The sequence below is a fragment of the Trichosurus vulpecula genome, chromosome 3 (genome assembly GCF_011100635.1).
Source record: "Trichosurus vulpecula isolate mTriVul1 chromosome 3, mTriVul1.pri, whole genome shotgun sequence".
Lineage (NCBI taxonomy): Eukaryota > Metazoa > Chordata > Mammalia > Diprotodontia > Phalangeridae > Trichosurus > Trichosurus vulpecula.
Window position 1 is genome coordinate 117,732,795 of NC_050575.1, and position 15,257 is coordinate 117,748,051.

At 39.7% G+C, this 15,257-nt stretch overlaps 1 protein-coding gene across 1 annotated transcript in view; it reads left to right on the forward strand.

The window, feature by feature from the left end:
• The window catches only part of PAPPA (pappalysin 1), a 275,897-nt gene that overhangs the window by 53,546 nt on the left and 207,094 nt on the right, over positions 1–15,257 (forward strand). The window contains exon 3 of the mRNA XM_036751860.1: positions 7,032–7,177. Coding sequence (XP_036607755.1) covers positions 7,032–7,177 — 146 coding nt within the window. The remainder of the gene's footprint in view (positions 1–7,031; positions 7,178–15,257) is intronic.

Here is a 15,257-nt window from a genome sequence, read left to right on the forward strand (position 1 = left end):
CGACAGGTCATGTTATACTTTTGGAATTTGAGAGATGGGAAACTCCACAGTCTCTTTCCATTAGAAATACTGGTGAACATTTATTTAATTCTAATGCCGTCTTTTGTTGTTGTTATTGTTGTGTGTTCTCATTTCTTCCTTTTTCTTTTTCTATAAAACTTGTTCTGACAGCTTTCCCATTCAGGCTATTATTGAGTTGTACCCTCTCAGGCCAATGCATTTATGAAATATATTGTTGGCGCTCCTCTGTGAGATACATAAAGGAAATATTCTTATGACAGTTGAGAGAGCTTTGATCCCTCTCCAGAACTGCACTCATGGCTTTGAAATGTGATTTTGGCAGGAGAGTTAAGTCTAGGCCCTCTGGCCCTCTGTGGGTTCTCAGGCCCATATAACCAACATTCAATGGGCTCCACATAACCTTGACAGTGAGGATGAGGTACAGAGGTTCCATTGGATCCGATATTTGACACTGATAAAAACTTCCAAACATAGAACCCCACATATTAGGTGCCTAATTAAAGTAAGGTGAATTGAATTTACTCAGAACAGGAGAGTAAGCCTATTGCTTGACAATTCTAGACATGCAGGGTTCACCAAGAGGAGTTGTAACTTCTGTCTGCCTATGGCAAGTTGAACTCTGAGAATGTAGTTTGGGGGAAGAGGTTGGGTGGAGTTTGGGAGTAACTGTGCACTTGATTAAAAGGATAATGAAGAAGAAAGGATGGCCCCAGACTTTCAGAGCTGGAAGGGACCTTAGAACGTAGAATGTTTGAGCCAGAAGGGATGTTTGATCACACAATATGAGAACCGTTGGGGATCTTTGAACATAGACTATTAAAATATAGAATTATAGAGTTTGAAGAACATAGAATATTAGATCTGAAAAGGATCACTTCTTTTCATAGATGAGAAAACAGAGACCTAAGGCCCCATGATTAATAAATGGTAGACCTTTTCTCTTGAAAGTGGGTTCTGAACTGGGGTGGGGGGGATCAAGAAGGAGAATTTATGAATAAGGTATGAGGATAGTTATTGTGGGGGCAAGGAAGCAGAAAATGTCAGCAGCAAAGGGTCTGGCTCTGCCTTAGACAAGTTTGACCTACTTCATAGTTTTGCCAAGGGCCAGTCCTGCCCACTGGGCACTTAGGCAAAAGTCAAAACAGAAAATTTAAAAACAAAAATCACTTTAGCTTGAGAATAGGAAGAGAAGCACCAAGGCATGCAGAAGTTGTCTTTCCCAGCCACTGATCCAGATTGAGCCATTCATTTTGTGATAAACATTGTCTGACAGAGTGACTGGGGAAAATGCAACAAACCTTCACACTGTGACATGTCACCAAATGTTTTCTCCTTCTCATTGAGACAGCAGGGGGCCAAGGGGATACCAAGCCTTGGAGTATTTTGGAGGAAATTACTTCAGCCAGTGACAGGAACACTATTATAGAACACAGACTGTTTTCCATTGGTGTAGTCTCCAGGGAGAGAGACTACAAGGTCTTGGGCCATGCAAGTTTCCCTGCTTTGTTGCCCTTTGGGAAACTGAGGCCTCACAAAATATGAGAGGAATCTACTTAGGAAGCAGCAAACAGATGCAGACCTATCTCCTCAGAAGGAAAGGCTTTCAAGGAACAGAAAAACCCCTTCCCTAGGAGAGTTTCCCTTGATTCCTCCTCTAATGAAAATTTGCTAGTCTAGAGATGTGGGAATTATGATACCGCAGGGGTGGGGAACCTGCAGCCTCAAGAAAACATGTAGCCTTCTAGGTCTTCAAATGTGGCCCTTTGATGGAATCCAAGCTTCCCAAGGATCTGATCTGTGAGGTTTGGATTCCATCAAAGGGTCACACTTGAGGACCTAGAAGGCCACATGTGGCCTTGAGGCCTCAGGTTCCCCACCCCTGGGGTAGGGGAATTGTCTTTCTCAGGAATCCCTAGCATCATTTGCAGACTCCATCCAAGAGAATTTCTAACATAGTGGGCAAAGTCATTAGTATGAAATAAACAAATGATTTGAAAAACTGATCTAAGCCTGACCCACAGCTGTCCAGATGGCTGGAAGAGCTTGGCTAACTCTGATTTTCCATTCTTCCATCCTTTCTGGGCTCCTCTTAGCTTCAAGGTCCTAGTCTAGTTTGGAACTAGAAGGACAAAAGAGAACAGAAAGATATTTTCCAGGGTCCTATTCTTTATGTTCTAGGTTAAAATGCCTCCCAGAGAGGACCTCTTTTTCAGTTTACTAAGGGCAGTTTACTAGGAGCAGCACAGTTAGGTTTCTGGAAAACATCTCAACTTCAGAGGAGTAGCTATTGAATTTGTCATGCTTACTCATCTTAGACATAGGGACATCCTGCTTGTTATTGGATCTCGAAGGGAAGCTGGCCCACATCTCTAGCCCGCACGGCTGCCGGATGACCCTTTGTGAAAAACTGTGAAAATTGGCCTCCGGTAACCGTTTGGTCTATAGAGCTCCTGCCTGCAGTTTCATATGAAATGGATAATTGGGATGTGTCTATACTAGCCTAGCAATTCATTTTCAAGCACTGACATCACATTCCTTGGTTCAGCAGCTCATTCATTCAGGAAACATTTCTTAAGCATGCAAAGTACAAAGGCAGTAGTAGAGACACCCCAAGGTATACCAGATAGAAGGTCATCCTTGGACACAGAAAGAACACAGTTTAAATCCTGTCCCTGATACCTACTGTTTGACCATGATTAAGTCACTTAACTTCTCAGTGCAATTCAAGCAGCTATCTCAGACTTTAAGCTACAAATGAGGTAATCATCTGCATCAAGGAAAGAGTTTCCTATACTGGTTTTTTTTTTGGTGGGGAGCGGGGTGAGGTTTGAGTTGTGTGGTACCCTATGCTAAGCTTTGCTGCAGATCTATACCAAAGTTGGTGTATATATGTGTAGATTTGCATGAATATTTTTAAAGACAACACATCTGTTGATATTAGCCTTAGAATTACCCTCCTAATACTGGCAACAGAACATAGTAGAATGAAGATGGGGGAAGTGGAAGGAAACAAGCATTTAGTAAATGTCTACTATATACCAAGCACCATTCTAAGTATTTTGCAAATAGCTCATTTGATCCTTACAATAACCCTTGGAGGTATGTGCTATTATTGTCCCAATTTTAGAGATGAGGAAACTGAGGCAAGCAGAGGTTAAATGACTTGCTCAGGGCCACACAGCTAGTAAATGTCTGAGTCTAGATTTGAAATCAGGTCTTCCTGACTCTAGGTCCAGTGCTCTGCCCACTATGCCACCTAGTGCAATTAAGCCATTGACACTCTCACCCAGTCTAGTTTGTTTGTTTTTTTGGTTTTTTGCTAATAGTTTTGGCTTGTGAGCTGTAGTACCCTGATAATACAGCTACATTTTGCTCTGTTACAGCAGAAAGAACAAAGGCCTTGGAAAAAGGGAGGGGGAAGAAGGGAGAGAATGGGTTCTAGTTTTCGGTTCTGCTGTTTATTACTTCTGTGGCATTGGGCAAGTCACTTCCATGTTCTGGACCTTGGATTCCCCAACCTTGACTTAAGATTCCTCATAGGTAAGGGGCTGAGATCCCTTTCACATTTTAATCCCATGATCTGTGATCTCAACTTCTTGTGATTTAGGTCAACAGTCACAATCTTCCTAGAAATGGGAATTTCCCTAATGGGTGTCTTCACAGGACTTTTTTTGAAAGCTGAACTGAATTTTCTTTTCTAGCTCCTCAGCCTGCACAGAAAACCGTATATTTGCAAGCAGCTTGAAACTTACAGAAACATTCTGATGGGAAGAGAGCAGACTCTGTTGAGTGCCAAAGTGCAGGTTTTAAATCCAATCTAGGCTCTTCTAGCTCATCTCTTCTAGCTACACTGAATCTCTAGTAGTATGCTGTATTTCCTTCTTCCCTCTCCTCTCTTCCTTCTTTCCTTCCTTTCTTTCTTCCTTCTTTCCATCCATTATTTTCCTCTTTCCTTCCTTCGCTATTTATTTTCTTCCCTTCCTTCCTTCCTTCCTTCCTTCCTTCCTTCCTTCTTTTCTTCCTTCCTTCTTTCCTTCCTTCCTTCCTTGTTTCCTTTCTTCCCTTAATGTGCGTGTGTGTATATAGGTAAATATGTATATATTGAAGTTTACATACATCTGACACCCTGTATTTCTCCCATGAAGTCACTGCAGCCTTGTTAAGGAGACATCAGCAGAGGATAGCCAGTTTATGCTCTGTGCCAGCAGAAGTGCATCTATCTGTGGTTCACTATTCTTGTCTCAACCCTGTTAGGGCTCTAGCTGACCTCTTCTCTCTTTTGTCCCACTATAGTTGGCTCTTTGACTTCAGCGATTAAAGACTCCAAACTCCTCCTACTTCAGCTTAAAAAAGAATGATGTAGTTGGAGGGAATCTCTGAGATCATAGTTCAGCCTCTTCATTTTACAGATGGAGGAAATGAGGCTCAGAGAGGGGAAATGAAATTTCTTAAGACACTCAATATGTTAACAAAGGTGGTCTTATATCCCATGTCACTTACCCTTCAGTCTGGGCCACTTTGCATTATACCTTACAGCATGGATTCATTCACTAAACACCTCCTTTATGCAGAACACCACGTTGAGGAAGGCACAGAGTTTGAACAAGACGCAAACTTTGCTCTCATGGTTAAATGACTTGTTCATAGTCACACAGTAAATGTCAGAGCCAACATTTGAATCCAAGTCTCCTGAATCAAGGGCCAGGACTCTTTCCAATACACCGTGCTTCTATATTTGCCATGCAATGGTTTACTCACCCATAATAAATGTATATTTATTTATAAATTATATACATGCACTAGTGTATCAATAATGTATACATTGTAGAATTTCCATAAAAATAGACATTTAAAAAGGAGATGATATTTGATCCTAGAATCTTTAAGAAGCCACTGAGTTTGTTAAATATGGAAGTGAAATGTTTAGATCTGTACTATATCAAGGGCAGCAGTGTGGAATATGGCTTGGACAAGGAAGAGACTGAAAGCAGGGAGACCAATTAGGAAGCTATTGCTCAGTACAGGTGAGAAGTGAAGAGGTGCTAAACTGGGGGTGGGGGGGTGGGGTTGTGTCATATCAGTAGGGAGAATGGAAGAAATTAGAAAGATGCTATGGAGACAGAAATGGCAAGAATTTATAATTAATTAGATATATGCAGTGCAGGTAAAGGGTAGAGTTGAGGAAAACACCAAGGCTATGAACCTGGGCACCTGGAAGGATAGTAATATACAGTAATAGAGATATTTGGAAGAAGATTGGTTTGAGGGAAAAGATAATGTCAGGAGATCTGTAATGAAGTTCAAAAGCTGTCCATGCCTCTTTGTCCTGTGTGAATCACTCTGTCCAAACCAAACTGAAAAGGTCACGTTGGAGCTCTTTCCAACTGGCTATTGCTCCTAGCACAAAGCCTGCCTTTCTAAGGGGACCTACCAGAACCACAGTTTGAAGGGCAGAGGCAAAGTATGCTTTGGAGGAAGGGTGGTGGATTTTCCCAATGAAATCTGCATATATGTTTCTACTCATGTTTGGGTCAAAGTTAGGTGAAAATTGCCCCAAGAACCTACATTTGGCCATCAAGGGAAATGTTGAGAGCTTACCCAGCTGAGGAAGGATATGGAGTAGGAGATTGCTGAGGGATGAGGGATACATATGGCCATTGCAGGGAGTATGGATGCCTCTAATTAGCTCATATTTCCACCCTCCTCTTTATTGATCTCATATACATAAGATCAGCTCAGAGCCCTCACTTTATACACTACTTCCATAAATCTGAAAGACACTGTCACCTAGGCAAGACACTCATAGGCTATCCCTGGAAACAGAATTCTGTGAAGAGCAAGCAAAATAAGTAGGAAAAAGAAAATAAATTGTTTTGGGGCCACCACCTGATTCTGATTAAACTTTCTCTGATACATTTTAGGTATAAAATAATTAATTACTTGACTCTGTGAATGGAAAAGCATACCTCTTCTCAACTACTCCATTGAAGCAGACACAGGCAGAAAAACTCCTCATGTACAAGACACCATGCTTGGGATTCTTTGTACATGATGGTCCTTTTCTCATCTCCATGCCTTTGCACAGGTTTTCCCACATGCCTGGAATGCACTCCCTCCTCACTTGTCACTCTTAGAATCCTTAAGATCCTGTAAATGATTAGTACAAATGCTGTCTCCTGCATAAAGCCTTTCTTGATCCTTCCAACTGCTGGTCCACCCTCCCATAATTATATATTATGCATATGCATGCATGTGTATACACAGATGTGCATAGACATAAGTGCATCTCTCTCTCTCTCTCTCTTTCTCTCTCTCCTTTCCTCTTCTCTTCTCTCTAATTTCCTATGTGTGTATGTATACATTTTGACTCTTCTGGAAGAATGTAAGTTCCTTGAGGACAGGTACTATTTCATTTTTGCCTTTGTATTACCAGCATCTGGCACAGTGCTTGAAACAGTAAGATTAGCAAATTTTTCCTTAATGCTATATAAAAAAAGCAGCAACATTGGATGCTTAAGTGCATGGTGACTTCCATACCACTGTGATTCTCTAAAGTTAGTACACACTGCTGAAGGGAATAGTGAATTGTCCATCGTGACAATATACCCTTTAATCCTTTTTCCCTCTGTAGAACCCCTTGAATCAGCAAGTCTGCCCATGCCTGTTGTGAAAATTTATTGGGGCTTAATTAGGAAATAGCAGGCACTAATCCCATCCTAGGAGAACATTTATTATCTTTTAAACAAATTCAAAGAGTAAAGCAATTTCAGAGAATAATTTGCCTAATAAAAAATGGTAAAGGGCTCAGCAGGGTCAAAATCAAAATATCTGTCATTGCCAAATGACCACTGAAAGCATGTTTAGAATTGCTGGCTCAGGAAAAGACATTTTGTACCTTTCTGGGAAGCTAGTATTTCCTGGTGTGACCTTTTCTTCCAGGCTAGATCAGGGTCTCTCTCTGTAGCCCAATCCCTTTACAGAAATAATCGCAAAGTATATTTCTGTTGCAGAGCCTACTTGGATGTCAACGAATTGAAGAACATTCTTAAATTGGATGGATCCACACACCTTAACATCTTCTTTGCAAACTCCTCAGAGGAGGAGCTGGCTGGAGTTGCGACTTGGCCTTGGGACAAAGAGGCCCTGATGCATTTAGGTGAGTCTCAAACACCACAAGTTTTTCTCATTGGAAGGTAAGACACTTGGGTGCCATTTTGTTTCCAATGTCTAACCAATCCATTCTAATCTTTGTGATGTACCATAGTACTCTCCAGAGAGATGAGAAGTGTCTTGTTTAAACGGATTAAGGCCTTGTCCTTGGGACAGCATTCCTCTTTCTCTATTCTCATACTCCTGTACAGGGTTAGGCCTTTGAGACAGTATCATGGGTTTCTGAGTAGAGAGTAGGAAAAGATAAGAAAGATATTGTGGAGACAGAAGTGATAAAATGTAGTAATAGATATATACAACGGGGTAGAATGGAGAAGTGAGGATGATTCTAAGATTTTAAGCCTGGGGGACTCAAAGGATGGTGATGCCATGGAAAGATTTTTGGAGGAGTAATGACTTGAGAAAAAAAAGATAATGTCATGAGGTCTGTAATGAAGATTAGGACCCATCTATGCCTACTCATCCATACAACTCACCCTGTCCCATTCAAAATGAGAAAGTCAGAGTGGGGCTCTTATTTAGTGGTTATTGCTGCCAGCACAGAGCCTACCTTCCAAGGGGTACCTAGGGTGATGGGTTCAATTTCTGGTTGGCCCAGTTGATTTGGCTGTGTTCCACTGATTATAGCAAACTTACGGTAATGGGTGTTGTTAGTTCACAACAGGAATTAGATATATGAGAGAATGTGGAGGATGTTGGATAAGGTTCTCCTTAAAGGTCCTTTGAACACTAAAGTCTATTTGTATGACCTGTAATCTGTTAGTAATCTAATCCCTTAAGAAAAGGCAAATTAAGAGAAGCATTTTGAGATGTAGTAAAAATATCACTCAGGAGCTAGAAGACCTGACTGCAGGTGTGTGACAGTAAAAGTTTAAGATCTGGCTTTCTGGGGGAAGAAAAAATTGTACCCATAACACACTCTTACTCTAAATCTCCATCACTTTATTAAGTCTAGGCAATGAAAAAAAAAAACCACAATAAATCAAGTCCTGATTTCCAAGGTGCACATGCTCATGTTGAAAATTGAATACCAGCCCTGATGAGCCAATGCAAGCTGGCTCCAGCACATCCCTGCCTAATACTTACTTGTTACATGATCTTGGGCAAGTGATATAAACTCTTCAGAACCCAGTTAACACATCTGTAACTAAGTGGGTTGGACTAAACGATCTCTGTGGTTCCTTCTCTGATCAGTATTCCAAGTGGCATAGTAGACCATTGGACCTGGAGTGAGGAAGATCTGAGACCAAAACCTATCTCAGATACTTCCTAGCTGTGTGACCCTAGGCAAGTCACTTAACCTCTGTTGGCTTCAGTTTCCCCATCTGTAATAAAGGACAATATTAGCAACTTCCTCCCAGTGCTGGGAGGATCAAATGACATACTATTTGGAAAGTGCTTTGCAAGCCTTAAAGCTCTACGTCAATGTTAGTTATTATTGTGAGTCATAGTATATAAAATATGTTAATTTTTTTAAATAGGAATTTAAGCAACCTCCAGTGCTCTGATCTCATGGGCTTGGGTATTCCTTCCATTGCTGCAGGTCACAATCTCTTATGAACTTCTCATCTTATGTCAATTTTGTTCATGTCTTTCCATAAGTTCTCCATAAAGGATCCTCTTGTGCCCATTCTCAGAATATTTTTAGATACCATTAAACCACTCAGGTCTTTCATCTATAATCCCTTATTCTCATTGTATGATGATTTCCCCTCCTTTTCTAACCCATCATTCAATTCAGTGAACAAAAATTAGAAATTGCAATCATTTTTTAGTGATATCCCAGAAACTCTAGGTCTAGTTTGAGGCATTCAGTCCTGTGATATGATGCCTTGGTACAAGCTGAAATTCAGAATTTTGCCTTTTATAAGAGAACCACTATCTATTTTTTCCCCTACAATTGTCAGATGATTAAGACTAGTCTCCCATCTATGATGCTATTGCATATAAGAGAATTGAGCATAATATGGATGGGATCTAGCTCCTCTCCCTGCCCACTTCCTCACTTTAGGTGGTCTCCATGCCATTCCCCATGGCCCTTCCAAAAGGAAGAGATGTAAAGCCACTGTGCTTTAGCAATCCTGTGATGCTGTGGCACAGCCCACTGGCATTTGGGTACCATGAGTTGGAGAGCAGCATAGAGTTTTGTTTAGTAAGGTGGGAGTGCCTTTTTGTACTTAGTTTCTGGCCTTGTAACACACTAGTCCAGGGAATTGTCACCTAAACATTTGCAATATTATCTTCTCATTGGTCTTTTTGCTTGAAATTCTCTCTTTCCTTCTCAATCCTTCCTCTCCCAAGCACCAAAATCATTCTTCTAAAACCTCACTTCCGTAATATGATTCAAAAGGCATTTATGAAACACATTTTGTATGAAAAGCACTGTGCTAGGCATTGGAAAACTTATGAAGTTTAGATGAGATGCAGCCTCATGTAGCTTACAACCTAATGGGACAGATAAGATAGTAATATGGATAAACAGAATTAGCAGTATTACACAGTAAATTCACTAGATAATTATAAAACAAAGTAGTGTATGAAGTCTGAAGGGGGAAAGATCATTTCCAGTCAGGGAGAATTGAGGAAAAAGCTGGTCACCCCCCAATGAAAACATTCATTAGCTCTCATTAAAGAAGAGGTTAAAGTTCAAACTTGTTAGCTGAACATTCAGGTCTCTTCACAGAATGTTTTCTCTCTCTCTTTTTAAAATACATATGAACTTAATAAATACATATGATTATAATAATAAGCTGCTAAAAATAAAATAAAACAAAACACAATAAAAATGAGCAAGCAAAGGAAAAAGAAGCTGAACATAGATAGAACCACTCTTGTTCTATGAACCAGGACAATAAAGAAGAGGAAAGGGAAAAGGAAAAGGAATCTATTAAAGAGACATATGGAAGTGCCTGGTACAATTTAGATATTTGTCAATTCATTAAGCACTTATTAAGGTATTAACTCAGCTCATCAGCCACCTTTCTTATTCCTTATCAGTCATCAATGACTCAGTACACCAGCAACCATGTTGAAGGGACCCACAGTTGGCACTGATCTTGGCATCTCTTTTTCCTATATGAGATTCTTCCAGTGAGAGAAAGTGGAGATCATAGTTGATGACCAAGGAAATAGGCCCACCCAATCTTTATCTCTTTCTCTGACACAGAATGTTAATCAGTGATGTTTCAAAGAACAAAATTACAATGAACCTCACCCAATAGAGTCTTTTATGTCAAACATCTGATTGGTCACACATTTGATGATACAGTTGGACAATCAGACATGAAGCATTGGCTTTTCTCAGTGATGAATGATGTAGGCAGGTATAAGGTCCAAGTGGAACACAAAGAGGAGACTAAAAGCTTCTATCAAGAAGAAGTATCTTTTATGGTCTTGACCAAGATGAAAGAAATTACTGAAGCTTATCTTGGGAAGACTGTTACAAATGCTTTCATCATAGTATCTACCTATTTCAATGATTCCCAATATTGGGCCACCAAAGATGCTGGAATCATCACTGGTCTCAATGTTCTCCAAATTTTCAATGATCCAACTGTTGCTGCTTATAACTGGGATAAAAAAGGGCAGATATATAGAGAAATATTTTGCTTTGGAGAAGGCACTTTCAATATCCCCGTTCTTACCACTGAAAGTGCCATCTTTGAGGTCAAGTCCACAGCTGAGGATATCCTTTCAGGTGGGGAGGACTTTGACAACCACATAGTCAATCATTTCTTCGCTGAATTCAAATGAAAGCACAAGGACATCAGTGAGAACAAGAGGACTATGCACTTACTGTGTATCACTTGTGAATCACTGTGTATCACTTGTAAATGTGCAAAGTGTACCCTCTCTTCTAGTACCCAGGCGAGTATTGAGACTGACTCCTCTGTGATGGTATTCGTTTCTATACCTCTGTCACTCATGCCCATTTTGAAGATCTGAATACTGACCTCATCCATGGCCCCCTGTCCTCCATGGAAAGGGCCCTAAGGCATGCTAAATGAGCTAAGTCACAGATTCGTGGTATCATTTTGGTGGGTGGCTACACAGAGATCCCCAAGTTCCAGAAACTCCTTCAGTGGCAAGAACTTCAACAAGAGCATCAATGCTGATAAGGCCATTGCCTATGGTGCTTGCCCAGGGTTCCGTCTTGTCTAGGAGAGAAATCTGAGAATGTTCAGGACTTGCTGATGTTGGATATCACTCTTCTTTCACTTGGTATTGAAACTACAGTGGAGTTAGGATAGTTCTGACCAAACACAATACCATCATCTCTACCAAGTAGATACAGACCTTTATAATCTACTCAAGACAACTAGACTGGTGTATTCAGGTTTATGAAGATGTTTGGCAAGTTTGAGATCCCAGAATCCCCCATGCCCCAGCAGTGTTCCCCAGACTGAGATAACATTATACATTGATGCAAATGGCATCAATGTTTCTGTTGTGAATAAGAGCACAGACAAGAAGAATGACATCATCATCACCAATTGCAAAGGTCATCTAAATAAAGATGACATTGAGGTCCGGGAAAATGGGAAATACAAGGCTGAAAAAAGAGAGGCAGAGAGATAGGGTATCTCCTAAGAACTCACTTGAATCTTATGCTTTCAACATGAAGGTTTCAGTGCCAAATGAGAAACTTCAAGGCAAAATTGGTGATGAAAGCAAACAGAAGATCCTTGACAAACATAAAGAAATAATCAACAGTCTAGATAAGAACCAAATTGCTAAGAAGGAAGAATTCAAGCATCAGCCGAAATAATTGGAGGTCTGCAACCAGATCAATACTAAGCTACACCAGAGTACAGGGGGGCGTGCAGGAGGCATGCCTGGGGGCTTCCCAGGTAGTCAAACAGCCCCATTTAGATAGAGGTGCTTCATTTGGACCCAGCACCAAAGGGGATGACTAAACACAAGAGAAGGAAGAACATTCCATACAGCTTTTCAAAAATTGAAGAACTCAAATTTATTGTCAAGGTGGTGGCGGTTTAAAAGTAACATTTAAGCTATTGTGAAAATCTGGGCATTTTGAATACTTAAATGTGTACAGAGGAAGAGAAGTGAACAGCATTGAACTTTATAAGTGCTGTGAGCAAGTAGGAATGCAAGTCCTGTCCTGGAGAATTAAAAAAAAAACTATTTAAAAATAAATATCCCTCCAAAAGCATTTATTAAGTATTTACTATATGCAATATACTTTGCTATGAGAGAAGTGATGCAAAAATAAATAAGATGTGATTGGGAACTCAAGGAGCTTATCCTAATAGGAATAATTAGACGTACCCAGATAAGCAACAAATTAGTCTATAATAAGCATGTAAAAGAATTAGAAAGTGTTCTTAGATGAGGAAGAATCAGTGCACTGAGTCAGGAAACCTGGCTTCTAGTCATGGTTTTGCTCTTTGTTAGCTGACTCACCTTGTGTGAGTCACCTACCCTTTCCATGAGTCTTATTTTTTCATCTATAAAATGAAAGGGTTGGTCTAGATGGTCTGTAAGTTCTCTTCTAGCTCTAAAGTCATCTAAAGATGACTTCCAGCTGGGATAATCACTGAAATCTTCGTGGAGGAGGTGGCATTTTATCTGAGCCAAAAAAAAGAGCAAAACTAAAAATTTATTCACAGATCAAGAGAGATGGTTTTATGAATTATGCCCCTATTATTGGGTCATCATGATTAGGCAGACCTATTATAATTACTTTGCCTTGCCAATCTGAGCTAAGCCACGCATATATGTGAGCAATATATTAGGGTATACACCCAAGGAATTTTATTTTATTAAATTTACTTTATGAACTATTTTATTGTATTAAACATTTATTAAATGCTAAATGATAAAGACCATTATTTTTATTCATCAAACTAAAAAAAACCTTTCTAAATTTTTATAAAAACTAAACCTTGCTTAAAAATACAACAAAAAAATGAAACACAGAATGCCACATTTAAGACATTAGAATGTGCTTAGGCACAGGTAAATGGGATGCTTTCTAATCTGTATTTACTGTTTGGACTTGTTGATGAGATCTTTTAGTATCCAGTTTTCATCAGGCAACCTCAAGTTGGCTATAGGTGCTAAAAAGGAAAATAAATTTCTTGTGTAAACAACTGATCTCTACCTCTTAGTCTGTGGATTCATTTTTCATTTTGTTCCATCCTTTCTCATGACCACAAATCCAATGCGTACTTATTATTTTTTTTAAATTGAAATATGCCATATAGTCCTTGTCTAAATACTAACCATCTGATGAGGTAAAAGCTCCTGCTTGAGAACTGTAGTTGATGAAGGTTTTGATTGCCATAAGAGAGACAGTACAGAAAACATTCATCCCTTGCCTGACCAGTCCCTATCAATACCGGTCAATCCCAGTTTTTATTAGCTTTGTTTCCATCTCCCTTGCCTTGGAGCTAAGCTAAGATATCCTGGAAGAAAAAAAAGCAGGATATGGTGAGTTTCATATTCTATCTGACAAAATACCTAGGAAAGATTTCCTGTCTTAGTTTCTTTTATTCCTCCCATAGCCGTTCTCATGCATTCTCCTTTTTCTTTACAGGAGAAGGCATTGAGCAGAGCAGAATTAATAGAATCTGTGATTTGCCATAACTTAGTAAGCTTGTCATCCCAGCAGTTTCACTAGTGATAAAATTCCCTTAGCTAAAATCTTACTCCAGTCTTGTTTTCCCAAATTAACAGGGTAGTACAGTCAAATTTTATTCTGTCATCATTCTTTGGCACCATCATTTTTTCTTGACTTTGATGGTCTACTTACAAGTTTGCTCAGCCCTAAATATTAACCTTCTATGACATGAATTTGTGTTTTAAAGTTTGGGTACATGTCTTAAAATTTGGCCCACTCCATGCTAAGGAAGGTACCATTTCTCCAAGAGTCATAAAATATACGGAAACAAAAATATTCCATTTCAGAGGGCTTGCCTCAGCTTTTATTTTGAGCTAAGTGGTACAGGATGTATAGTTCATTGTGCAAAAATTGTGCATGAGCTCCAGTCCGCCAGTTCAAAAGTCTTTTCCCTCCAAGGAGATGTTCTTTGTCATTTTTAGGGAGAGACAATGTATTCCTATCCTGGACCACTGTGGAAGCCATCTCAGTCAATGAATCTTAGAGCTCAAAGGGACCCAATCAATCATCTAGCTCAAACTCATATAGAACATCTGATGCCTTGTATCATGTTCTTGACAAGCAGTCATACACAATGTTCCATTGTTGAATGATTCAAATAATTTTTTTAAAAAATCATTATTTTCTTGAAATAAATCTTTTGAACTGAAATCTGTCTCCCTGTAACTCCTCCTACCTCGTAATGCTAGTTTTGCTTTACAGGGTAACAGAAAAAGCCATAGGACAGGATTCATTAACCTAGGGTCAAGGAACTTGTTTTTAATTTTTTTGATTACTGTATTATAATGGATTTCCTTTGTAATCCTATGTATTTTATGAATTTAAAATCATCATTCTGAGAAGGGGTCCACTGACTTCACAAGAATGCCAAAGGGGCCCATCACACACAAGCACAGACACACACACACACACACACATAAACACACACACACACACACACACAAATCATTTTCATGGGATTACAGGATCACAGAGCTTGAACTAGAGGGTACCATTAAGTGCCCCACTTTACAGATAATGAAATTGAAGACTAAAGAAATTAAGTGACTTGCCCAGGGTCGCACAGCTAATAAGTGCCCCAAATGGGCATGAATTCAGGTCTTCCTGACTCTAAGGGAAATTCCTTATCTAGTATGACAGCCCTACAGAAACCTGAAGGTCATGATCATATTTTAGGGGTTTTATGTCCCTTCAATAGATGTAACATGACTTCAAGTCCTTTCAACATGCTAGTTTCCCTTCTCTGACTATCTTGCCATTGTCCCTCTTAAAATGTGGCATCCAGAGTGGAACACTGTACTCTAGGTACAAAGTTACATAACACTTACCTTCAGCAACTCCTCTATTTGCCTTATCCATTGAATTTCCACCAGTGGTCATGGAGCTAGTGAATATCTGAGGTCTCCTGACTCCAAGTACATTT